Source organism: Ochotona curzoniae, unplaced genomic scaffold (assembly GCF_017591425.1).
Source record: "Ochotona curzoniae isolate NIBS_2020 unplaced genomic scaffold, NIBS_Ocur_1.0 contig_908, whole genome shotgun sequence".
NCBI lineage: Eukaryota > Metazoa > Chordata > Mammalia > Lagomorpha > Ochotonidae > Ochotona > Ochotona curzoniae.
Window position 1 is genome coordinate 15145000 of NW_024466607.1, and position 27061 is coordinate 15172060.

A 27061-nucleotide genomic window follows, 5' to 3' on the forward strand; every position below is an offset into this window, starting at 1 on the left:
TCACCCACTTCGCGGGGCGGGGGCAGGGGCGGGGCCCAATCCTGAGCAGATCTGGAGGACGGCCCGGGAAGTCCTGCCCGGCTTCCGCCAGCAGTGCTTCCGGCTTCGGCCCCGCCCACAGGTGGGCGTGATCAGCGCCGATGCGCCGTGTAGGCGGGGTTTGGGAGTGACCGTGGGATGGGTTTCCTCCTCCAGGAAATCTTCCTAGACTTGCGGGTTTTTTCCTTGTAGGGTTCCGGTTCAGCCATTTGTTCCACAGAGGTGGACTGTTCCCCGTGATGTTCCAGGCGTGCTTTTAGAGGCTGGAGCGTCAGCTGGAAGCACATCACACAACTGCTTACTGACAATAGCAGAGACAAGTAAATGGAAAGTGCATCTTGTGCCAAAGGGTAAAAACTGCTTGAAGAAAAACACACCCAGGGAAGTTGATGTGAGGAGTCAAGGAGGCAATTTTAAATCAGGGAATGTTTAAGAAAATGACAGTGAGTCTTGCTCCTGGATATGGGGTACAGGGTGAGGAATCTTCCAGCAAAAGAAGAGAAAACGCCCAAGTTCTAATGTGGTTTGTTCCTGTTTGAGGAGCCACAGGGAGAGGAATAGCAGTGACTGATGAAGACAGAAAGGCAAGTAGGAAGGCCTTGGAGTGTCCCACTGAGGACTTGGTCTTCTAAGACGTAATGAGTAGCTATGGGAGAATTTCTTTAAACACCCTGGAGATAGGATCTGATTGGCTTTAGAAAATCTAGTTTGAGCAGATCCATTTTTTCCCCAAGATTTATATATTTTTATTGCAAAGGCAGATATATACAAAGTGGAGGAGAGACGGAGAGAAGATCTTCCATCCGATGATTCACTCCCCAAGTGACCACAATGGCTGGAGCTGAGCCAAACTGAAGCCAGGAGGTAGGCGCTTCATCCGGGTCTCCCACACGGGTGCAGGGTCCCAAGCTTTGGGCCGTCCTCAACTGCTTTCCCGGGCCACAAACAGGGAGCTGGATGTGAAGCAGGGCTGCCAGGAACAGAACTGGCACCCAGCATGTTCAAAGCTGCTAGGCGACTGCCAGGGCCCAGATCCAATATTTTTTTAAAGATTTATTTTTATTATTATTTTTTTATCAGAAAGGCGGATATACAGAGAGGAGAGACAGAGAGGAAGATCTTCCGTCCGATGATTCACTCCCCAAGTGAGCCGCAACGGCCGATGCTATGCCGATCCGAAGCCAGGAGCCTCTTCCGGGTCTCCCACGTGGGTGCAGGGTCCCAAAGCTTTGGGTCGTCCTCGACTGCTTTCCTGGGCCACAGGCAGGGAGCTGGAAGGAAAGCGGGGCTGCCGGGATTAGAACCTGCGTCCATATGGGATCCCGGGCATGCAAGGCGAGGTCCTTAACCACTGTGCCACCGTGCCGGACCCCCAGATCCAATCTTAACGGGAGAATCTACATTGGGTAGGTAGGTAAGAGTGAATTACAGAGGCTAGCATTGTGGCATGGTGCATAGAACCACTACCTGCAACTCTGATGTCCCATATGAGCACTGGTTCCGGTCCTGTCTACTCCACTTTCAAACCAGCTTTGTCTCAATGGCCTGGGAAAGCAACAGAAGATGGTTTAAGTACCTGGGTCCCTGCTACCCATATGGGTAGACCCAGAAGAAGCTTCTGGTCCTGGTTCCTAGCTTCTGCCTGGCCCCGTTCCAGCTGCTGCAGCCAACAGTGACGCAGTGGATAGAAGGTCTGTCACTCTCTCTTCCTTTCCCTATAACTTATTAAATCTAATAGTAAATAAATAAATAAATGACTCTTTTTAAAAAGGAGGAAGATGAAGGTGAGGGTTAGGGGCAGAAGGTAGGAAGGCTTCCTCGGAATGGTGTGCGGCCCGTGGGAACCTGGGAGGAGGCGGAGGGAATGGGAGTGTGTGTGTGCGGAGAGGGTATCCCCTAAGCAGAGGCACTGGTGAAGTTGTGCAGAAGACAAAGAGAAGAGAGACTGGCACCTTAGGATTCAAGGGACACAGGGCTGAGTGAAGCAAAGAGATTTTCAACTTTCCTTGGGATTGACTAGGTTTGGGAAAAACAAAAACAAAAACAAAACAGTTCCATCAGCATGGACGGCGAGATGTTGAGCACTTGCCAGGTGGAAGCAGCCAGGGGCAGGTAGTGTTTCAAGTTGTCCCACAGGGAAGAGGAAAGAACAGAAGTCAAGAGTGACTGAGGTTGTGTGACATGCCCAGCAACTGATAGGTTGCAGGATAAAGCCAAGACAGATACCTCTGATAAGATCAGGTCCCCCTTGAGGGGCTGTAGAGAGCGGGGAGGGGAGGCTACTGTGTTTGGCATCCCCTGGGTTGGCTTGACTGAATTTCTGGAACTGAGTTATGGCACAAGACCACCGCCCCCCCCCCCAAGCTCTGGGGACCTACTCCCAGGGAAGTTGGAGAAGCATCCACAGTTAGGAACCTTAAAGAGAATACATTGAGGGTGGCAAAGAGGCACTTGCAAGTGGTTTGCTAAAGTAACACAAGGCTGGGCATCCAGGAGCGTTGGAAAGACCAGCACTGTTGAAGAGAAAGAACAAGCTCTTAGTGTAACAAAATGCAGCAACCACCTAGTCTCTGTTCTCTGAGCTAGCAGAAGAGAGGGGCTGCAAGGCTTCACGATGAGAAGAGAACAGAGAGGGAAGATCACACTGGCCACATGTATGACAATGCTGTACTGGACCCTGTGAGAGGGTACAATGCTAAGTCATTAAAATGATTTTTCACTTTTTTATAAAAGATTTATTTATTTTCATTGAAAAGTCAAATATACAGAGAGGAGAGGCAGAGAAATGATCTTCCATCTGCTGATTCACTCCCCAAGTGGCTGCAACAGCCAGAGCTGAGTCGATCTGAAGGCAGGAGCCAGGAGTTTCTTCCTGGTGTCTCACACAGTTGCAGGGTCCAAGGCTTTGGATAGTCTTCGACTGCTTTCCCAGGCCACAAACAGGGAACTGGATGGGAAGTTGGGGACCGGGATACAAACCAGTGCCCATATGGAATCCCAGCATGTTAAGGTGAGGACTTAAGCCACTAGGCTACCATGCCAGGCCCCTCTCCCCCCCCCCCACACACACTTTTTTAACACATAGGGCATGAGGTGTGGCACAGTAGGTCAAACCCATATCCCATAATGGAGTGCCTGGTTCAGTCTCAGCTTCTTTGAGCTTCTGATCCAGCTTTCTGCTAACAAACTTGGCAGCTGTGGGTGCTGCAGTCAGCAGACTACCTTTGGTTTGCAAACATCTGGGCTCCTTGCTGGACACAGAGGAGCATGACCTCAGACTCTTACTCAACATAAAGGGCTGGCCTTGTGTTGGTAGAGAGCTAAGCCTCCATTCTGCAATGCTGGCGGCAGCTGCTGCTGCTTCTTCTTTTTTATAACAATAGTGGCATCGGGCCCGGCGCGGTGGCACAGTGGTTAAGGTCCTCACCTTGCACGCCCGGGATCCCATATGGGCGCCGGTTCGATCCCGGCAGCCCTACTTCCCTTCCAGCTCCCTGCCTGTGGCCCGGGAAAGCAGTTGAGGACGGCCCAAAGCTTTGGGACCCTGCACCTGCATGGGAGACCTGGAAGAGGTTCCTGGCTTCTGGCTCCAGATCAGCACAGCACCGGCCATTGCAGTCATTTGGGGAGTGAATCATTGGATGGAAGATCTTTCTCTCTGTCTCTCCTCCTCTCTGTATATCAGACTTTGTAATAAAAATAAATAAATCTTTAAAAAAATAAATAAATCATAAAAAGAGAGAAAAACAGAAGGCTTGGTACAGTAGCCTAGTGGCTGAAGTCCTCGCCTTGTATGCACCAGGATCCTATATGGGCGCTGGTTTTTGTCCTGGCAGCCCCAGGACAAAATGTCCCATCCAGTTCCCTGCCTATAGCTTGGGAAAGCAGCAGAGGATGGTCCAAAGAGTTAGGACCCTGCAACCATTTGGGAGACCGGAAGAAGCTCCTGGCTCCTGGCTTCAGATCAACTCAGCTTTGGTCATTGCGCTTGCTTAGGCAGTGGACAGAAGATCTTCCTCTCTGTATCTCCTTCTGTCTGTATATTTGCCTTTCCAATTAAAAAAAAAAATCTAAAAAAAATAAAAGAGAGAGAGAGAGAGAGAGAGAGAGAGAGAGAGAAAGGGAGAGACCTTTCATCCTCTGGTTCACTTCTCAGACGGTTGTAATGACCAGGAGTGGTGTAGGCTAAAGCTGGAAGAGAGGAGTTGTTTCTGGTTTCCCACACGAGTCACAATGGCCCAAACTCTTGGGCCAACTGTCGTTGTTGCTTTCCCAGGCCATTAGCAGTAGAGTTGAAGTGGATTAGTAGATTATCACTGGTTTAGAAGCAGATCAGCTGGGACACCTGCCTGTACCCACAGGGATGATTGAGTTGCAGGTGGTGGCGTAATATGCTATGCCACAACTCTGGCTCCCATCATTTTGCATTTTTTAAAGATTTATTTTTATTGCAAAGTCAGATGTACAGAAAGGAGGAGAGGTAGGGAGAAGATCTTCCATCCGATGATTCACTCCCCAAGTGACCACAACGGCTGGTGTTGTGCTAATCTGGAGCCAGGAGCCAGGAAATTAATCTGGGTCTCCCAGGCGGGTGCAGGGTCTCAAGGCCTGGGGCCTTCCTTGACTGCTTTCCTAGGCCACAAACGGAGCTGGATGGGAAGTGGGGCTGCTGGGTGTGGAACCAGTGCCCATATGGGATCACAGGGTATTCAAGGCAAGGACTTTATCTGCTAGGCTACTGTACCTGGCCCAGCCCCAATAATTTTGCATTTTAATTTTTTTTTTAACAATTTCATGTATTGCATATGAGTTGTACAATTTAAAACCAAAAAGGATAAAAAGGAATATAATGAAAAACACAATTTGTACCATGTGGCAGTTTGTATTTTCCAACTATGACTACACGACATAGAACTCTTTCTACATGCTTTTCTTACAATGTGCTGTGCTTATGCCACCTTTGAGAATAGGCCTGCATTCCCATGTGAACCTAAGAGAGCTTGTGTAACTGCCTTGACCAATGACATGGGGTAGAACGCTGTGTGACTTTAAGGTCATAAAGGACAATGCAGACTCCCCTTGGTTCTAAAACACTTGCCTTTGGAACCTGGCAACTATCATGCGAGGGAAGACAGGCCACAGGCATAGTTCATGTGCCCTGTCTGGGTGATAACCCCAAAAAGGTCACAAGCCTGACCTGCCATCAACCACCCACTGTACCAGTAAACAAAAGGTGTGTGATTCCAGTCCCTGTCATTGGGTTTCCCAGCAGACTTCCAGCTGATTTAAACCATTCCCTTTGTGCCCAGTCTTGGATTGCTGTCCCAAAGAAATAGCAGTCTATATATTCACTATCTCATATGTATTTATGTTTAAATAATAGATTTATTTTTATTACAAAGTTAGATATACAGAGAGAAGGAGAGACAGAGAGGAAGATCTTCCGTCTGATGATTCACTCCCCAAGTGACCGCGACAGCCAGTGCTGTGCCAATCCGAAGCCAGCAGCCAGGAGCCTCTTCTGCGTCTCCCACATGGGTGCAGGGTCCCAAAGCTTTGGGCCATCCTTGTCTGCTTTCCCAGGGAGCTGGATGGGAAGCAGGGCTGCCGGGATTAGAACCGGTGACCATATGGGATCCTGGCGCGTTCAAGGTGAGGACTTTAACCACTATGCTATCGCACCGGGCCCACACATGCTTTTTAATATCCTCCCCAACCCACCTCTTTTCATTTCCTTTGAGAGACAGAGAAAGATTTTCCATCTGCCTTGTTCATTCCCCAAATGCCTTCGGCAGCTGGGGCTAGGTCAGATAAAGTCCACAAGCCCAGAACTTAACTGAATCTCCCACATGGGTGGCTGGGACCCAAGAACATGAGCCATCCCCTGCTGCTACTCCAGTTCTGCATCAGAGTTGGTGGCAGCAACTTAGCGACTAGGTCACACACCCACCCCTCATATTCCGTTCTCACCACCACCATGTCAGGGTATATTTCAACAGCAGGCATTTGGCACAATGACTAAGACCTTGATTAGGATTTTGCATCCCATGTTGGACTTCCTGGGAGGCAGTTGGTGATAGCTCAACTGTTTGGATGAAAGGAATAGGGAAGGCAAACAGACTTAACTTCCGTCTGCTGGTTTGCTCCCTAAACATGTGACAGCCAGGGCTACTGGCCAGGCCTAAATTAGGAGCTTGGAATTTCATCTGGCTCTTCCACACGGATGTGCAGGGTCCCAAGGCCTTACAAAGGCCATCCTCCACTGTTTTCCTAGGCCACAAGCAAGGAAGTGGATAGGAAGCAGAGCAGCCAGGACACACTATGGTGCCCATATGGGGTCTTGGTGCTTGAAGAGGGAGGAGTTAGCCAGTTGAATCATCGAGCCAGACCCCCATCTGATGACTTTTTGCCCAATGGCCACAACAGCCAGGGCTGGGCCAGGTTGATACCAGGAGCCAGGAGTTCCTCTGGGTCTCCCACACGAAAGCATTTGGGTCACCTGCTGTTGTTTTCCCAGGCCACTGAGCTGGAATGGAAATGGAGCAGCCTGGACCTCAACCAGTAACCCATACGGTGCTGCAGGTTTGTAGCTTTACCAGTATGGTACTTTTTGGGGCCCACATTTTTTTCCCCCAGTGAAGCTGGTGATGGCGTTTAACGAGGGTAGAACAGACTTGACACTTGACATAGTAACCTATAGAACCTCATTTGTACATCTGAGGGCCTTGTTCCTTAACTCAACCAGTTAAAGTCTTACAACGACCCAGGGGCCTATCGCAGCATGCCGTGGGCCAATGTGAGGCGCTGCAGCGATGGCTGGACACAGCCCAGCGGAGCAAAGCTCGCAGTCCCATTTGTATTTATAACTTGGTGCCTCACAATACCTGGAGCTTCTGTGACCTGTCATTCTTGTCATTTCACTGTTATCACTGCTGGAACCCAAGAATTAAGCACTTTGTACCCTACCCTATGGCAATTACTGCAGTGTTTCCGACAGTTACTGCTCTCTGGCCACCCCGGTTAATAGCCTTAAGGGCACACAGTTCACTTGATAGGACTGAATCTCGGTGGGGAGGGGGGTGGGGGAAACCAAACCAACAAACTCCTGTGGTCCTCAAAGCCACTGCTGGGACCAGGGGACTGGTGAACCCACTGCTTCAAACACACTTGCCCACCCCCTTAGTTTTTATTTACTAGAAAGGGGGAGACAGAGAGCAAGACATTTCATCGACGCTGCACTGCCCACCCGTTCCAGAGTTGAGAGGGCAAGTCCAGGACTTCCGAAGTGGGTGGCAGGGACCTAAGTAGTTGAACTGTCATCACATGCTGCCTCCCAGGGCGCCCGGGAGAAGGAAGCCGGAATGGGAAGCAGAGTACCGGCTGCCCAACACCGGTCCTTCATGCCACAGACGCAGGAGGACAGCAGAGAAGCGAGGAGGTGGCCAGCAACGCGTCGATTAGGGAAAAAAAAAAAGCATCTCGGCGGGAGGCGCCGATCCAACATGCCCCGACCCGATCCCATCCTCTTTGTCCGCTCTTTCTGCAGCGGCCTAGAGCCCGCCCTACCCTCTCGGACTCTGGGGTCGAAGAACAAGGTTGGTGAGGAAAGGAGAGACCCCCCAAGTCTACGGCCTGTACAGCCGCGGACGACCCGGGGACGATCGCCGGCCGACCCCGGGCCGGAAGTGACGCCACTGCGCCGAGCACTTCCGGAGCTGCGGGGACAGCTCCGCCGGAGAGAAGCAGCGCGGGCCCCACCGACCGGCGTCGGCCCGTCGCCCTCGCTGCCTTCACCGCCCCTTCCTCCGCCGCCGCGTCCTCATCGCACCGCTCCGGCCCGGCCCGACCCGGCCCGGCGCGGACTGGCCTGCTTGGGCCCCGCGGCCACGGGGGCCGCCGGTTCCCGGTAAGCGGCGGGACGCGAATCGCGGCCTTGTTTACCCCGGCGGGCCGGTGAGGTGGAGGAGGGTGGGGGAAGCCGGGACTCCGCCTTGGCCGCCGCCCGCGAGGCGGCAGGAAGCCCCGCGAGCCGCCGGGGAGCTGGGCCCCTTGGGAGTTCCGGTCGGAGGCCAGCGCCCCCTTTGACCGGCCGGCCGGTGCCACCGGGCACCCCTCGAGCGAGCCGTGCGGACCGCGCCGGTGGTTGACGCCCGTCGGCCGCTGTGGTTACCGACCCGGAGCTGCCGCCCGGCCTGTCTGGCCCGGGGCCGCTGGCCGAGGCCACGGGGCTGCGGGATGACTCGGCCCGCGTGCTGTTCTGTCCGGTGGAACTTTGTGCCGCGACAGACGTGTCCCCTTCCCCCCTCCCCCGTGGAAGCCTGCAGCCACCACCGGCCAGCCAGCGCGTGGCCGTCGGGCCAGTGTGAACGAAAAACTCAAGTGTAAAACTTCTCTTTAAGTTCGGTTTCGGTAGTCCCGTGTGGCTATTCGGCTGCTCTGTTAGGACAAATAGAGAGTTTGAAACTTGGTGAGTTCTCATTTATCTGCAAAGTAGTATTCTTTGGAGTAGCTGGTAAAGGACCGGTGAGGGTTAAATACCGTACTTAGGGTAAGCAAGATCAGCTTTAAACTGTGAGGTCGTCCATTTGTTTCCTTGCTTCTCCATGTGTGGCCAGGCCTCACAAGCCAGCCCGGAATCAATTCTTTTGAATATCTGGTTGGTTTCTTTCTTTTTTCTGTTATCCCATTATTCACTTTTTGCTGGAGATGCCAGGATATTGTTTAATGTCTGAAAGGAATTTAAAGTGTTGGCATCAGGCCTGTTATTAAGGCAATAATGTATTGGCCCCTTGGAGCATTCTTTCAAGTAACATATAAATATTTAACTTTGTAACAATTAAAAATTAGGCTTTGTTTCAATCTGGGACCTGGGATATCCAGCAGGGACGAAATGGTTCCTTCTGAGGGAGGCTGGAGTGTCTGCCGATGATTCCTGTATGGGTAATGAGAAACTGGCGGGCAACCTCTGAGCACAGCTGTAGAAGACAGGGAAGTGTGACTCTCCAGTGCCCAGACCTGGATCTGATAGAAAATGCTGGATTCCACCGTTGGGTGATTGGCTTGCCCTTTATGTACCGGAGCTTCCTCATTTCTAAGAAGGGACAACCGCCATTTTTCCCCCCTCTGGGTGTAAAGACTAAAAGAAAATGAATCTGAAATTGGTTCTCATTGTTAAATAAGAACTGTTACTGTGTTTTTTTTCTTCCTGTTTTTGTAAATGTAAGCAGTTTCACAGATTCCATTTTCTCAATAAATAGTTCTATAAAAATACAGATAATAAAAAAGTTTAAACAAATTGTTCTACCATTATTTGGTAGATAAATTTACTTAAAGATTTGTTTGAAAGGTAGAGTTGAAGAGAGAGAGAGAGAAAGACAGACACATGAGCGCTTCCATTTGCTGCTTTTTTCACCAAGTGGCCATCATGACCCACTAGGACAGGGCCACATCTGGGGCCCAGTACCAGATCCACCTTCCTGTGTTTCTCTGGGCACATGAGCAGGGAGCAGCTGGGACTCGAACCTGTGGCAGTGGCATAACCCACTGTGTCACAATGCTGACCCTACTACATAATCTGTAAACATTGTTTGTTTGGACTTTTATTTAGTTTATATTTACCTGTGTTTGAAATGTTTCCGGAAGTTAGGCCTCTGGTTGTCTAAAAAGACCGTGAAGGATAAAGCAGTCGACAAAATGTGTAATTGAGTAAGCAAATAGCACTGTCATCTAGAAAGGCTAGGTTGTCTCTGGGAAAGCCAGATGGCCCTGGAGTGTGTCAGAAGATTGCCCACTGAGCATCTGATGGGGGACATTTTGATTTGAAAACAACTTTTCAATGAGCAAAATGAATTCTGAAACAGTACCAATATTCTGTGCTAGATTACCATAGTGGAGATGACTGAAGTAAACGTCAGATTTTAAAAATATATACTTTTTTGTTTGAAACAGAGATCTTCGTCTGGAGGTTCACGCCCCAAATGGCTGCAACTGTTAGGGCGGAGACCAGCTGAAGCCTGTGGCTTCTTTCAGGTCTCCAGCCTGAGTATGAGGGTCCAAGTGATTTTCCCAGGTGTAGTAGCAGGGAGCTGACTTAAAAGTGCTGCAGCCAGGGCTTGAACTGTGTACCCGTATGGGATGCTGGTGTCACAGGCAGTAGCAGTACCTGCCTCACTGTAACAACAGCTCCATAAAGTCCAATTTTAAGTCATAATTTGTTTTGACTTTGTTAGACTCTATGTAACATTTAGGATTACAGTGGTAATACTTAGTTATTTTAAAAGAAGTATTTATTTGAAAGAATTACAAAGAAAGATCTTCCATCCTACAGCTCATTCCTCAGATAGTCACGACAGATGGAATAGGAGCTTTAGCCAGGCTTCCTAAAGGTTACAGGGGCCTAAGCACTTGGATTGTCTTCCACTGCTTTCTCTTGGTTATTAATAAGGAGCTGGAGAGGTGAGTGGAACAGCTGGGACACCTGCTGATGCTAGTGTCATAGGTGGCTGTTTCACCTCCTGTGCCACAGCGCTGGCCCTGATGGTCCTTAATTTAGAGAATCTGAAGGGTAGGCATAATTTTAGAGAAAGGAGATAGGCTATCACACTGGGTTGGGGAATTGAGCATTGGTTTCTATCACAGGTATCTCCAGATTAAGTATTGTTTACTTTGAATACTTTCTCTTTTTTAAGAAGACTGTAAAATTCTTGTTAGTGTAATTATGATTTATGGGATTCTGTAGAGACTTACAAGAAAGAATTTAATAGTCACTCTTCTGTTATCCTTTTAAATATCTTTGCTTTAAAAAATAACTTAGAAAATCAGGATACCTTGTTTTAATAGAATCTCTTTTCATTTTAGATGGAAATCATATGAGATAGAATACTTTGGTGACATTTACTTGAAAGATCTTCAAGAATTACAGGTATTTTTTAATGTAAAGATTAACTTTTTTTTCTTAAGGATAAAATACAATTTAGTTGTGCTTATACAGTTCTGTCATGCACAAAAAAATTGTTGCAACTAAATTTGCAAATTTTTGTTCTGTAATGTTTTGAGAATTTGTATATTTGTAGTTAACTTACCAACTCTTTTTAAGATTTATTTTGCTTTTTTATTGGAAAGGCAGATATACAAAGAGAAGGAGATATAGAGAAAGATCTTCTGTCCGCTGGTTCACTCCCAAAGTAGCCGCAATGGCCGGAGCTGAGCCAGTCTGAAGCCAGCAGCATGGAGCTTCCTATGGGTCTTCCACGTAGGTGTAAGGTCCCAAGGCTTCGGGCCATCCTTGACTGCTTTCCCAGTCCACAAGCAGGGAGCTGGATGGGAAGTGGAGCAGCCAGGACATGAACTAGTTCCCATATGGGTTCCCGGGGTTTACAAAGCAAGGATTTAGCCACTAGTCTATTGTACCAGGCCCTCTTTTTTCATTCACAAATAATGAGTAATATTTTTCTCTGTGACAACTTTTCTCTTTAAAAAAAAAATAATTTTATTTGAAAGTTAAAAAAGACAGGTCTTCATTTGTGGAGTTTCCTCTACATATCCTTAAAACAGCTGGGGCTGGGCTAGACTGAAACCAAGCTAAAATTTACTCTGGGTCTTTAATGTGGGTTTCAAGACCCACGTTACTTGCATTGTCGTTGCCTACTGCCTTTCAGAGTGAGCTGTAATCAGTGAGCTGGAGTGAGAAGTAGAGTCAGGACTTGAACCCAGACACAAGTGGCGTATTAACTGCTGTGCCAAATGTCTGCCCTGTGAGGATTCCCAGTAATGGATTCAATTTATTCTTGTATGTTAATCCTAAATAGATACTAGTTTTTCCCAGCTTTGATTTTGCTAGTGCAAAATATCTAGTTTGCCTTCACTGTTCTGTCAGTTTCTTTACCTCTGAATATTCTTTTTCAGAGTTCATTAGCACCCTTAAAACTGAAAACAAAACAAAACAAAACAAAACAGCAACATCCGAAAAAAAATCCTGAAAAAGCAAGTAGCTTTGCAGGGGAGAGGAAGAAGCTGGTGGCTTTTCTTGACTTGTGTTTCTGTTTTGCAGATGTCTTATCATAGTAGCTCTAAAATAGTTCTCTTCTTACACTTGTCCCTGTTTCCATACTGAATGGGTCCCATCCAGGCATGATTACTTAAATCGTTAGGTTCCCTGACCTGTGTGCAGCCTGCTCTGGGCGTGTGCTCCTGTGAAAACTCTGGCGGGAAGCACAAGCATTGGAATGTAACCATCTGAGAGGGAGCAGTCTTGCCTTTTTATGCCAGGTTCTTCCTGTGAAGTCAGTTGCTTTTTCCTTTCCAAAATGTCTGTCTGCCTGCCTGCCTTCCTTCTCTCTCTCTCTCTTTTTAAGGATTTTTTTTTTTTTTGAAAGGCAGATATACAGAGAGAAGGAGATATAGAAAGATTTTCCATTTGCTGATTTGTTCCCCAGGTGGCTGCAACGGCTGCAGCTGAGCCAATCAGGAGCCAGAAGCTTCTTCCAGGTCTCCTGTATGGGTGCAGGGCCCCGTTATTCACTGCTTTCTCAGGCCACAAGCAAGGAGCTTGTGGAAATGGAGCAGCCGGGATACAAACCAGTTGCAAGGTGAAGATTTAGCCAAGAAGGCTACTGCACAGGGTCCAAGAGTTTCTTTGCTTCTTTTTATCCTTCCTTTTTCTTTCTTTTTTTCAAAGATAGGTGCTGGGCCTAGTGGCTGAATTCCTCGCCTTGAATGTGCCACAATCTCATATGGTTGTCGATTCTAATCCCAGCAGCCCCACTTCCCATCCAGCCCCTGCTTGTGGCCTGGGAAAGCAGTGGAGGTCGGCCCAAAGCCTTGGGACCCTGCACCCGTGTGGGAGACCTGGAGGAAGTTCCTGGCTCCAAATGGGCGCAGCTCCAGCTGTTGCACTTGGGGAGTGAATCATCGGATGGAAGATCTTCCTCTCTGTCTCTCCTCCTCTTTTGTATATCTGACTTTGCAATAAAAATCTTAAAAAAAAAAAAAAAAAAGATAGGTACTAAGATTGTGGATTGTGACACTAGGTATGGTTCAAACTGTGATGAGATTATGATCCAGACTGTACTCTTGATTTTTGAATGATTTCTATTAACAATTTCTCAAGGAGAAAAAGTAACACCTTTTTTTCCCCCCTCCTTTCTTAGAAAACAAAAAACACTAATGCATTTGAGAAAGCGGTAAAATTTTGGGGGAGGGGGACAAAGCAACTGCTTTCCTGATCTGCAACTTGGCTGGATGCTAAGATGTCCGTGGACATGAATAGCCAGGGGTCTGACAGCAATGAAGAGGATTATGACCCAAATTGTGAAGAGGAGGAAGAGGAAGAGGACGAAGACCCTGGGGACATAGAGGACTATTATGTGGGAGTAGCCAGTGATGTGGAGCAGCAGGGAGCCGATGCCTTTGACCCGGAAGAGTACCAGTTCACCTGTTTGACCTATAAGGAATCTGAGGGTGCCCTCAATGAACACATGACCAGCTTAGCCTCTGTCCTAAAGGTAAGCAGCATGTCAATTCCATGTGTAATCTCCCAATTAAATCTCTGGAAGAACTGTTGTTAACTGATGTCTTCCCTAGATTGATTGAATGGCTTTGTAGCTTGAATCCGTATTTGGGTATATATCACATTATCTGTACATTCTGTTACATTTGCCTTGTTTTTTGTTATGTATGTATGTACTGTCTTGGATTCCCAAATTACTAAGAATTAGGAGTTATAAAGTAGATTTTTTTTGTTTGTTTTTTTACAAGTTATGAAGTAGATTGAAGGCAGATCAGAAGTGTACAGTATTTGAATTTTATAGCTTTGCATTTACAAGGTAAATAAAAAATGCATCAGCATCACTATTTTCTATATAACCATGTCTGGTAAATATTTAAGGTAGCCAGGTCCCCTGGTTTTCCCTGAGTAATCAGTGACTTTGAGCTAGTGAGCTTATTTGGAAGAGATTTTAGTGTTCAGTCTACGTTCACAGATGTTGTATTTTAGTGATTTGCGGAATATTAGTGTGGAAATTTAGAGAACAAAGTTGGTTATCCAGCAAAAAGTTTAACTCAAATTAGCATGCCTTTGGATGTTTTTGGGACCATTTACTGTATTCACTGTAGACATTTATTACAGTTGGCTAGGTAGCCTTAGTAGGTTTCCTTCTCTGTCATTGGATGTTACTGAAAAGGAGGAAGGTTGCTCTTCCTGTACTGTTCTGGATGATTTTCTGAAGTGGTACATGAGTTTCGTCATGGGTCAAATAAAAGATCAAAATGATGCAATGGCATGACTTAAAGTAAAATGTTTTGTTTTTTTGAGATGGAAATAACTAAGATGTGTATGTGTAGTTTCTATAACAATTTGTTTGCTGATTTAGGAATTCTCCCTCCCCTCCCAAATGGTCGATGGAGACAAATACTTTAGATATCGGGCTGCTAAGAAATTGGTTGCAAGTTAGAAGCTAAAGCTTTTTCCGTGACTTGTTTCTTAGCAGCAAGCTAAGCTTGGGACCCTCATTATTTGGGATTTCTTTTCCATTGTTAAATCTGTTTCTTTGCTTTAGCCATGGTATTAGGTTATATACAATGATGCAATTCAAAATTAGAAAAGATATTGGATATGTACTATAATAATATCAACTTCTTTAAAATGTTTTTTTCAGTTTGTGTGAGAGAATCATAAATTTACTGATACGTTCCTCAAGAGCCTGCAATAACCAGGGCATGCCAAACCAAAGCCAGGAACCCAGAACTCCATCTGGTCTCCTACATGAACGGCAAGGGCTCAACTACTTGAGCCGTTATTTGCTGCCCAGGTGGCAAATTAGCAGACAGATTGATAATAAATGAAGGAGCTGGAACACAAACCACATACTCAAATACAGAGTGTGGGTGTAGCAAGCAGGTCCTAACTGCTGTAGCCAGCATGAGTCCCTGTGGCAGTGTCACCTCACCAATCCATTAGGATGTTCCTGCCTGAGGATAATCATGTTGTCCCTGCTCTTCTGTCCTGCTAGAGATAGTTTTCTGTTGTTGTTGCTAGAGGTAGTTGAGGAGCACAATCATCCTTCCTCTTTTTCTTTTCTAAATTTTATTAAACATATGTCACATTAAGGTTGCAGATTTTCATTCTTTTCATGAAGCTGATGTATGTTCAGTTCACTGGAGTGACTGGTTCACCTACCAGGCTATGCTAACTTCCAGGCTCCTTTTAGGGATTAGCTTGTGCTTTCCCTGGAAACCTTCCTGGTGAATTCTGAAATGATGGTTGTGTCCTCCTTTGGTCAATGTGTATGTATGTCTGTACGTGTTTCTCTACATTTCTTTGGGTAGTAGAGAGCTAGAAAATACACATTCCTCCCATCCATTGATTTATCCAAAGCTGGGCAGGGAGTTCAGTCATGGTAAGAATCCAGGGTTGGCAGGTACTACTGCTATCATCCATCTTCTGCATTAGGTGGAAAGGTTAGTAAGGTTAAGCCAGGAGGTGCGCCTAGTACATAGACACCTGCTAGGCTAAGTGCCTGCTTCATATAGGTATTTTAAAGAAATCATGTACTGTAGTTTGACTGCCTTTGGGAGGGGGGTGGATTTGTTTATTTACTTTTTTTTAAGGTTTATTTATTTTTATTGCAAAGTCAGATATACAGAGAGAAGGAGAGAGAGAAGATCTTCCATCCGATGGTTCATTTCCCCAAGTGACCACAATGGGCGGTACTGCGCCAATCCGAAGCCAGGAGCCAGGAGTTCTTCCGGCTCTCCCATGCAGGTGCAGGGTCCCAAGGTTTTGGGCTTTCTTTGACTGCTTTTCCAGACCACAAGCAGGGAGCTGGATGGGAAGCAGGGCCGCCAGGATTAGAACCGACAACTGTATGGGATCCTGGCATGTTCAAGGCAAGGACTTTAGCTGCTAGGCCACCGTGCCGGGGCCTATTTATTTATTTGTTAAACATTTATATTTTTTTTTATTGGAAAGTCAGATTTATAGAGAGAAGGAAAGACATAGAAAAAAATCTTCTGACTGCTGGTTCACTCACCAACTAGTCGCAGTGGCTGGAGCTGAGCTGATCAGGAGCCAGGAACTTCTTCCAGGTCTCCCAAATAGGTGTAGGGTCCTAAGGCTTTGGGCTATCCTTGGCTGGTTTCCCAGGCCACAGGCAAGGAGCTGGGTGGTAAGTGGAGCAGCTGGGACACGAAGTGACTCATATTGGATCCTGGCAATTGAAAGAAGATTAGCCAATTGAGCCAACACGCTGGTTCCCAAGATTGATTTATTTTTATTGGAAAATCCAATAAAAAGGAGAGGCAGAGAGTAAGATCTTCATCTGCTGGTTCACCCCCCAAGTGGCTTGTGCTGGTCAGAGCAGAGCTGATCCAAATCTGGGAGAGCTTCTTCTGGGCCTTGGGCCCCTGGGCCATCCTCTGCTGCTTACCCAGACCATAAGCAGGGAGCTGGATGGAAAGTGGAGCACCAGGGACATTAACTGATTCCTATATGGGAATCTGGCCCTGGAGGTGGAGTTGTAGCCTGTTAAGCTACCACGCTAGCTCCTTCTGACTGCTTTAAATTGCTTTACCCTTTTACATTTTGTTTGTATTTGACATGGTTTCTTCAATTAGGTTGCCCGATTCTGAAAGTCAGTAGCTGCTTTGTAACTTAGCATTCTCCTCATCTTTCCTAGTGCCATTATTTTTTCCTTTAAAATTTATTTACTTATTTGAAAGGCAGAGTTACAGAGAGAAAGACAAAGATCTTCCATCTACTGATTCACTCTCCAAATGGGGCAATCCAAAGTGCTGAGCCAGTAGCTTGTTCCATGTGTTTCACGTGGGTACTGGGACCCAAGTACTTGGGCCATTCTGTACTGCTTTCCCAGGCTTATTAGCAGAGAGCTGGATTGGAAGTGTATTTGCTGGAATTGAACTGGCATTATATGGAATGTTGGTAACACAATTCACTTGCTGCACTGCAGCACTGGCTACTTTGGCACAACTTTTATCCAGAAGGATTCAGTAATTTCTTGGATACTTTTGGATTTTGTTGATTGGTGATAGTAGCTACTGATGTTGGTGTGGAAATTTTCTAGATCTTTCTGTACATCCTCTGTTACTGTGGCTGGGTATTATTCTGGCCTTCAAAGATGAGATAAGATCAGAAGGAGCAAAAAGAATTTGGAAGAGAGAAGAAATAAAAGGAGATGAAAGAAAGTTGAAACAGAAGGGAAGAGAAAATGGGACAAGAGGAAAAGAATTAATCAAGGACTCAGATAAGAGAACAGAGGAAAATGTGTATGTATTATTGATGATGTGTGTATAAAAGTTCATAAAGTGTTAAAACAGAGCAGTGCTTTAGAATGAGCTCTCTTCCTACATGAGTGACTTGGTGAGGAAGGATGTGATGTCGAGTGAGATATGTTGTATGAGCAGAAAGTATCTCCCATGATCCACATGGGTTTGAATTTATGGCAGGCCTGTCCTGCTGGGCCTTTCGTTGTGTCACATGCCAGAACAAACTGTGACCCTGAACTATTGCCCGGCCTCTTCTCCATAGGTTGTTGACACTGAAGCAGGTTGCACAGTAGAAAAGAAGCTCTCCTTAGCCGGCAGAACCTTTCAGGGGTTAACATAGGTTCTTGTAAGGTAACTGGATTCCAGGGTCAGGTTTCTGGAAGGCCAAGGACAGTACTTTGATTGTGACCAACACCAGATTACTGCTTATTGAGATTATTCCATAAAGTTAGCCTAGAGTTTCTCCCGTATGACTGCATAAGCTCAGATAAAGCAGTCATCCCAGGGGCAGTTGGTCTTCTCAGATCAGTAGTTTTGCTGGGCAGCATTGGTCTGAGAATGCTACTCTCCAGCCATGTGCCAGCAGCTTTGATACAGTGGATTATGTTAATTTCAAGATGACACTTTAAGAAACTGGCCAGTTCACGGAGCATGAAGATCGGGTCTGGAGATTCTGGCAGGGGGAGGGGTGGGGAGCAAAGGCACCAGGTGTCACTTGGACACCCCAGTCACTGAAACAGCCTCTGAGAGCTATTGTTTCTGTGGCTGCGTAGTTGTTGCATGTGAGTCTGGGATCTGAAATAGACCAGACCATTAGGAAGCACAGGTTGGTGTCCATGAGCTGAATGCGCAAGGCTTCCAAAACCCGCCCTTGGTGTTCAGGAAGGACTGCCTGAAAAGGCTTCTTGGGGGCATTGCTGTGTAGGGGCTGTGCTATCCCAGCCTGCTGGAGGTCAGAGGGCCTGGACTTATACCCAGGCCTGATGGGAATGCCCACCCTCGGGTGCTGAGTCATCCCTGTGGGATTGGGGCCTCCCTCTCCCCTGATATGTGGTGAAAGTAAACAGCATGTGCTATGGGTTTCTATCCAGGGGAAAAATAAATTAATTAAAAATATCTCTGATGAGTTGTACTTTTAGTGGTAATATATCAGTCTTTAAAGAAAATAAGATTTTCACTATATTTTACATTTTTCCTCCAAATTTATTTATTTTGATGATTTATTTGTTTTTATTGCAAAGGAGGATTTACAGAGGGATGAGAGACAGAGAATCTTCCATCTGCTGGTTCACTTTCCAAATGGCCACAATGGCCAGAGCTGAGCTGATCTGAAACAAGGAGCTTCCTCCAGGTCTTCCACACAGGTGCATTGTCAAAAGGCATTGGAGCATCCTCCATTGCTTTCCCAGGTCACAAACTTTATGGGAAATGGAGCAGCTGGGACTCAAACAGGTGACCATAAAGGGTGCCGTATGGATTAACCAGTTGAGCTAATGCACCTCCTCCCCACACACACTTATGTTTTTTAAAAGGTCAAGTTACAGAAAGGGAGAGAGAGATCTTTCATGTGCTGGATTGTCCCCTACGAAATTGTGATGGCTGGGCCTGGACTAGGATGAAGAGAGGAGCTTCATCCAGATTTCCCACAATCACTTGTAGTGGGACCCAATTGCTTGAGCCATCTTCTGCTGCTTTCCCAGGTGCATTAGCAGGGAGCTGGGTTAGAAACGAAGCAGCCAGGACCATACCTATATGGGATGCTGTCGTCACAGGTGGCAGATTAACCCGTTATGCCTTAAGGCTGTCCCCTACACTGGTTTTTTTTTTTATATATATATATATGTAAAACTTACATAAAGTATATTTTATTACAGATGAAAGAGATTTTTTTTTTCCTAGAGGCTTTCATTACAATATGTCCAGTAGTTAAGAATTGTTAGTTATTAAATGAATCTTGCACATTAGCACTGAGCCAAATAGGAACTGCCATAGCCCGGACTCAAGCTCTTGTCCATATGGCATGCTGGCTCCACAGGTATCAGCTTTAGCTGCCATACTGCTGCACTGTTCCTGAGGGTCAATTTTGAGAGAGCCCCAGATGGAGCCCAGGCAGGTGTGAGACTTCAGAACTAGCTCTCATTTGGTGGTGCTTGGTGACTGTCGAGGGTCTTCCTGCTTGTCAGCTACTTCTATATGGAAGATAAAATGGTAAAGACTTCATTAGCGAGAAGTGATGGGTCACCTTGTGTGGATCTTGTCTAGGAGCTAATGTGAGCTTCCTGATCTTTGTATTGATGAATGAGAAGGACCTGGGCTGGGGGAGGGGGCAGATTAAATTACAGAAGTTCAGACCCCACAGAACCTTGGGCTCGGGGCTGATAAGGTTCCTTTGGACTGTAGTGTAACACTAAGGCAGATAGGCAAATGAGAATAAAGTAGGCAAAGCCTGATTTACTGATTTACTCTGTACTCTTAGGGGAAAGGACTATATTTTTAAACTTCTTTAACATGGCTGGCATAGTGAATTACACTGCTTACTTCTCAAGCCTAGTGTTGCCCAGATGGAATTAGATAATTCTTCTTGTATTATAAATTGTTGCATTAACTGTAGTAGAGGTAGAAAATTGTGTCCTACTAACTGTTTTCTGCAGCCTCCTTGCTTAAATTGTAGTGTGGTGTTTGCTGTTCAGCAAAATGTGGCTGGAAAATCTCTTTGAAATTCTTCAGGGGCTCATTTTTCCCTCTTAAGGGTGATTTAATGAGTTCCGAGGGTGCTGCAAGAGCCTTTGTATTCCTGTATTCAGAGCAGCTTGGTCTCTGTCACTCAGAGCAGGTACATATTCTTTATATTTAGTCTTAAGTGATACCAAGTACTTGCAGGATATGTAACTTGTGAAGATGGTGATTTTAATTATTAAATATACTTTGTCTTGGTAAAGCTTTTAAGACCATTTACTTACATATATATTCATTAACTAAGATAGGTTGTTGTAATTGTTGCTGCTACAAATGGAAAATATTTTGAGGCTCAACCTGGTAACTGAGTATCTTGCTGCTGAGCAGCCACCCGACTTCTGTCTTTGTGACTTTGACGTCAGGTTTCTTTGTATGCCTATATCTAATAATTAGATTACATTCCTGGGTTTCAGATAGTTGGCTGTAAATGGGTATGTTGATATATTTCATGACACTCTAAGCTGGAAGGCTGATTATATTTTACTGATATATAAATGTATTTTTAAAAGGGAGAAATGTTCAGAGTGACAGTGAGAAGAGCACAAGAACAACTATTGCGCAGTTCGTATTTCGCCACTTTGGTTATCATCATCATCATCGTATAGCTGGCAGCACATACATTTCACCACCTTCTGGAAAGGAAATTCTTTCTTTTACATTTTTATGGTCAAGATGTTATTGCAGCATTAAAGGAATACTATTCATTTTATCATTCCATTAATCTATAGTAAAAGTTTTCTTTCCTATTGATTATCCCTCAGTTCTTATCTACATTGATATATAATATTACTGTGCTACAGTTCACTCATTTGTGCAGTGTTAAGTACTTATTATGTGGCAGGCACTTGAAAAATATCTGTAAACAAGACAAATCTCTGCCCTGATGGACATTACTAAGTATATGTATTTGTGTATTTGGCTTTTTCTTTTCTTTTTTTTTTCCCCCATGCTTGTTCTTGAACATAACTTGCTGGAACTTACTTTCCCTTTGGGCATCTAGGTGAATACTTATGTATTACAGTTGTCAGGGGCTGGTTCTGTTACTGATAATATCTCTTGTGTTCTGTGTTGTTGTGTCTTGGGCTGTGTACAGTTGTTGGGCTGGTGGTCAGATGATTATGTTGCTGTCACTTTTCTGCCACTTTTTGGTAATATGACTTTGGACAAGAAGTCCATCAATATCCCTGAGCTTCAGTTTTCTCACATATTCAGTAATGATAATAACATTTCCTTCCTAGAATTAACTGTGATAATAATGTATGTAAAGTACCTGGCATGGCATTGTTCAGACAAATGTTGCTTGGTCATGGTGGAGAAGGGACAGGAGTGGAGCAGTGGGAGCCTTGTTTTCACGTTAGCTCTGCTTTTATTAATCATGTTCTCGGGCATTTATGTCTTGGGTCATAGATGTGGAGCCAAATTGGACAACATTGGGTCATCTACTTTGGATTCTTTTGCCTGGCTGCTGTTTTCTGGGGCCTACTAAGAGAAGTAAAAATACCACAAAAGGAATTTTGAATTAGACCCAGGGAAAGAATACAAGGGAATATAATACCAGGGAAATATAATACAAGGGAATATAACCTACATTTCTGGTTGACTGCAGTGTTTTTAGTTAATGCCTGTTTTGGTAGCACTACTTAGTGCAATGCTTAGTTGATTTTGGGGTCATGGTTATCGAAGCATCCTTTTTTTTTTTTTTTTTTTTAATATGTTTTCCTTTCTTTCCCAGTGTAATACTCTTATTTTTGCCTTTGTCTCCACTACTACAGGAAAAATTTGAGAAAGGTGTTAATGAGAAAGCAGCAAGCTTCTCATCTCAGGTCACCTGATGTGTGTGTGATCCCTGTAGCTTTATTACTTAAGTCAGCATGAACTAGCAGAACTGGGTACTTTTCTTTGAAATGTAACAAATCTTTATAGACATGAGTGGCTTCACAGTGATGGTCACACTTGTCAATTGTTTTAAGTGAAGAATACAGTGGTGACTAAGAGGTTCAAGAGAACAGTGCTATTCTTATCATTGTAAACAAGGGTGTAATATCTGGAAAAGTTTCTGTCCTGGAGTAGCAATTTGATCCCTTGTTAGCCCTACTCATTCTCTTCTATTCCTTATTTTAGGTCTTGACCACTCTCTTTGCCCTTCCCTGTCGATACCCTTGCCTCCTTGCATAAGAAGTCCTTCTAATACCTTTGAGTGTGGCTCCGTTGAGTCTTTCTGTTCCTTGCTATCTGGCTGGAAACAGGATTTATCTTTGGCTGCCCCTTCCCACAACACCCTCCCAGATCCCCATAGTCCTCTACTCTCTGTAGCACTTTGCCCATGTTTCTTGATATGTACTTAAAAATTATTGTGTTACTTTAATTTTTTTTTTTATTTGAAGGAGAGGTGAGTTCATGATGAATGAGCTTCCATCTGCTATTTGATTCTACATGGTTGCAATAACTGGGGCTGGACTAGGTTAAAGCCAGGAGCCAAGAATTGCACCTAGATTTCCCTCATGGGTAGTAAGGAACTCATGTATTTCTACTTCCCAGATGTGTTGGTAGGCATCTGGTTTGGAAGCAGAGTAACCAGAACCCTTAACTAGCACTCCCATATAGTACATGGGTGTGCCAAAGTAGTGGTTTAACCTACTGCACCATGGCACCAATTCCCAGAGAACAGTATTTCTTTGCATGTCAGCTTCTTTTTTTCTTTTTAAAATTTATTTATTTTTATTACAAAGTCAGATAAACAGAGAGGAGGAGACAGAGAAGATCTTCCACCAATGGTTCAATCCCCAAGTGACCGCAACGGCCAGTGCCGTGCCAATCCGAAGCCAGGAGCCAAGGAACATCCTCCAGGTCTCTCACATGGGTGCAGGATCCCAAAGCTTTCGGCCATCCTCGACTGCTTTCCCAGGCCACAAGCAGGGAGCTGGATGGGAAGTGGAGCAGCCAGGATTAGGACCAGTGCCCATATGGGATCCCGTTCTGGCCACTTGGAGAGTGAATCATCGGACAGAAGATCTTCCTCTCTGTCTTTCCTCTCTGTATATCTACCTTTCCAATAAAAATAAAATGAATCTTTAAAAATAAATAAATAAATAAAATAGATTTAAAAAAAAAGATTTATTTATTTTTATTACAAACTCAGATATACAGAGAGGAGGAGAGACAGAGAGGAAGATCTTCTGTCTGATGATTCACTCTCCAAGTGGCCAGAACGGGATCCCATATGGGCATCGGTCCTAATCCTGGCTGCTCCACTTCCCATCCAGCTCCCTGCTTGTGGCCTGGGAAAGCAGTCGAGGATGGCCGAATGCTTTGGGGAAACTCGTATAAAAAAAAAAAGAGGACATATTGGGTGTTACACAATTGCTAATAGAAGGCCCATTTGTTCAGCATTTTTGCAGAGGCCATGGGCTTTGACTTCAGGGACAAAGACTAGAATAGTTAAGTGTGTTGCAAGTGAAGGAATTAAAAGTATGTATGCCCCCCCCCATGGTCTCCATTACTGCAGGAAGCTGGAATCTGGACTTGGATGGAGCCCAGTGTCCAGTACAGGCTCTGTAGGATGTGAGCGTCTTGGCCAGTATCCTTCCAAGGCTAAATGCGTGTTTTTCTTTTTCAAAGAAAAATTGAGGTGTTATTTATGTAAAAAACAATTAACCACTTGCAGCGTATGCTTCAGGACTATTTGCCACATTCATAGTGTTGTGCGTATAGAATCCCAGTGCTTGCAAGGCGAGGACTTTAGCCACTACGCTGTTGTGCCGGCCCACCTTGCTCTTTTGAAAACGCTTAAAGTAGCTTCTCAGAATTTCAGTCTGCATTCCTTCCTGGGGCTCCTTACCATGATCCATGTTGTGGCTCCTCAAAACCATCTCAGTATCTCATACTTCCTTGCCCCCAGGAGCCTTCTTCCTTCAGCTCTTCCTCAGGAAAGCTGTCTCAGGCCTTGCCTGCTGGATGGTACATCTCCGAGGCCTCGTGAAATCTTGGAACCTGTGTGCACTCAGCAGAGTGTGGGTATCTGGTACTGTGAAGCTGGAGCACAGGCAACAGGCATAGTGGCTTGCCTTGGCACCTGGCACAGGTAGTGCTGTAAGGCCACAGATGTGGCAGAGAAGTAAAGTTTTTACGAAAACAAAAACCCTGCTCTCGAGGAATTTCCATTCAGTTTCTTCCATTTATGCAGCTTTACATAAACAGATTAAAAAATTGGCTTCTGCATGGAACGTGATTAAGAGGGTTGTTTAGGAAAGCTTCTACTGTTTGTGGGGAAGAGGCTCTGTGTTGGGAACCTGTATTAGCATTATCTGTGCAGGCTTCTTGGTGTCTTCCTCTGGAGAAGGGAAGCCTCAGGACAGACTGCCCCCTGATGTAGCAGTAACTGGAACAGGCTTGAGCATTATCTCACATCATTTTTGGAAAAGATGGGTGTGTGGCTACTCAGCCTCTAGTTGTACTATGTATAGTTACTATGTATAGTTATTTTGCTGGCAGGTCCTATCTGCCTTTTTTTTTTTTTATCTTATTCTATGATACGGTTCCATAAGCTCTCAGATTCTCCTTCCCCGCCCCCAGTGCATTTCTTTTAATTATGGTTGCTGGACCTCACATTGATTCACTGATGTGATAGCCATCTTGCCTATGTGGCATTTTTCTGAAAATGTGTTAGAGTTCTAGAAGCAGCTCTAAAAAGCTTTTTATATTAAGTACTCCCTAGAAGGTTTTCAATTCAAGGTATCCTAGAGGATATGCTTCCTGGGATTTCTTCACAATAACCTGGAGGGTGGTAGGAGTGAAAGCAGTCCCTGCCACAGATGGATACATGGATTACATTGTGCACTTTCATTTGTGTTTAAAATTTTTCATAATAAAGTCTGTACTCATGGTCCAAAAAAATCACTCATTTTTGCATTATAGTTTGCATAAATAACCTTAAATTGAGTGAGGTCTTTTTTCTTTGGTATTGAATTCAGTGATCAGAGGCCATAGCAGTTAGTGCTGAATGAGAGACATCTTCATGTTTATGTTTTATAATCAGCTTTAAAAGCATGCATATCAATTTTACAGGTACCTTATTTACAGGTCGGCTGTTCTGCATGCACTTGTAAAGAAAAAGTAGAAGGGGGCAAAGATACAATGCCAGAGAGCTGACATTTTAGAGGTTTGAAGAATGGGAACAGTGATACCCATCGCTTAAATTTTACTTTGGGCGTGAGACCTGCCAAAGGTTAGAAGCCCTCTGGGAGCTCACCATTCTAGGCTGGTATTCAGTTACCCCTTTGTTGCTGTGCTATAACTTTGTTTCTCTCTCCTACCTCTTTAGTATCTTTTTAGTTCCCTCCACACTTCCATCCACTATGATTCAGATCCATCCATCTTGATCTCTAAAGGCTAGATTTCCTGTATCATGTCCCTTTCTACCCCAGGCCTCGCAGCTGGTCCACAGTTTACTTCTTTTCTTCATCTCAGCTTTTAGCAAGTGTCCACTAGTGTTTGTTAATAAAAGTGATTGGACCACGAAGTGGCTTAACACAGGCTGAGGCATGAAGATCCGATCGTGTAGCCTTAAAAGATTTCAGGCAGTTGGCAAGTAAGAATTCTAAATAAAAATTGAAACTACCACCTGTATTTTTTCAGGCCGTTGATGCTCACTGCCATCAGCTGCATCCTCCCTAAGGCACTGGTAAGTGTGGGAAGGGCTGGTGACAGTTTTGGTGGGCTATTGGATTTCTTTCTGGGGGAGAATCTATTTGTGCACTGTTGTTAATTGGTCCCTGAAGACTGGACAGCTTGAGCCAGCTATAGAAAAGTAAGATGAAGAAGCAACTGATGATATTCAAGAATTTCCTTGGGGAGTTGTCAGGAGCAGAAGTTAATTAGTATTTGTCTTGATTCTTATAAGATTAGCATGCTCTATACATTATTTTGAATAATAAACATATGCTGTCCAAACACTTGGATATGTCAGTAACCATTAACTTTTAAAGCATTTCTTCTGAGAATAGTTGTTGGCTTTCAGAAGGGTTCTGAATGTCGGATGTGCTTATTATTTCCTTTAGTAGCCAGATTTATGTTCCTTTGGCATTTTAACTTCTTTGTGGTCAGGGGCTTAAAATCTTGTTCCAGTGATTAACTTAAAATTCTGATAGAGGTTTGCTTGAGTTTTCTAGGGGAGGAATTTGGTGGAAACCGGAGAAGAAATCTGTGATTGTCATTTACTAACCAACTTCAGGTGGATTTGGGACTTGTGATTTGAAAAAGTATCACCATTGTTTGCTTTCCGCTTGGGCACCTGGTGGAGAAAATAGCTAATTAATAAAATTGAAACATCAAGTGGGATGGCAGTTACCAAAGTGTGTACCCACCATTAAATTGCTCTTGAGATTGTTTTATCTAAGATCCTGAAAACCTCAACTTTTTTAAAAAAATTTTATTTTTGATGATGTTTACAAAGTTGATCAGGGTGGGAAGGATGGGGATGGGGAACAGCCATCTGATATCAACCTAGGGTCCCCGACGTTTTGCATGCTGTGAGGGTTCTGCATAAGTGATTTTACTAGTTTTGAAATGCTGTCTGTCTCACTGATCCAAGTGAGGGTGAGGAACCCCTTCCAGTGTCCATTGGTTGAATAGTCAACCTTAGAATCTCCGTTCACCGGGATATTTACTATCATCATTTGACTGGGGAAATTGTCCAATATGTTCTGTCCTCCTTCCTTTGCAAAGGTAGCAGATATACTCTATAGGCCCCAATGGGTTGTGATATCATCCATATGCATCTGGGCCCTGGGCCAGCTGTCCATTGCTTTGTCTTTTCCACTGAGGAAGCCCAGCTGTGACACATGAACTCCATGGTCAGACCACCAATCCTGAATGTTGAGAATCCAGGCCCCCACATGCCCTCACCTGTGCCATCATCAGACTGGTGTAAACCCATGCACCACATCCCCACAAACATACCCCTGGGCAGCCAGTGAATGGGATCAGAGGCCACAAAATTCAGAGCTTT

General features: G+C 45.1%; 1 protein-coding gene and 1 non-coding gene across 2 annotated transcripts in view; both read left to right on the top strand.

Annotated features, from left to right (window-relative positions):
• Positions 1-9361: 9361 nt before the first annotated feature.
• The window catches only part of ARIH2 (ariadne RBR E3 ubiquitin protein ligase 2), a 48433-nt gene continuing 30733 nt past the window's right edge, over positions 9362-27061 (top strand). The window contains exons 1-2 of the mRNA XM_040994427.1: positions 9362-10960; positions 13188-13541. Coding sequence (XP_040850361.1) covers positions 13287-13541 — 255 coding nt within the window. The 5' untranslated portion in view covers positions 9362-10960; positions 13188-13286. The remainder of the gene's footprint in view (positions 10961-13187; positions 13542-27061) is intronic.
• LOC121166204 lies at positions 17477-17611 on the top strand. The gene has a single exon (XR_005885366.1). It is a non-coding gene; the product is annotated as a small nucleolar RNA SNORA42/SNORA80 family (small nucleolar RNA).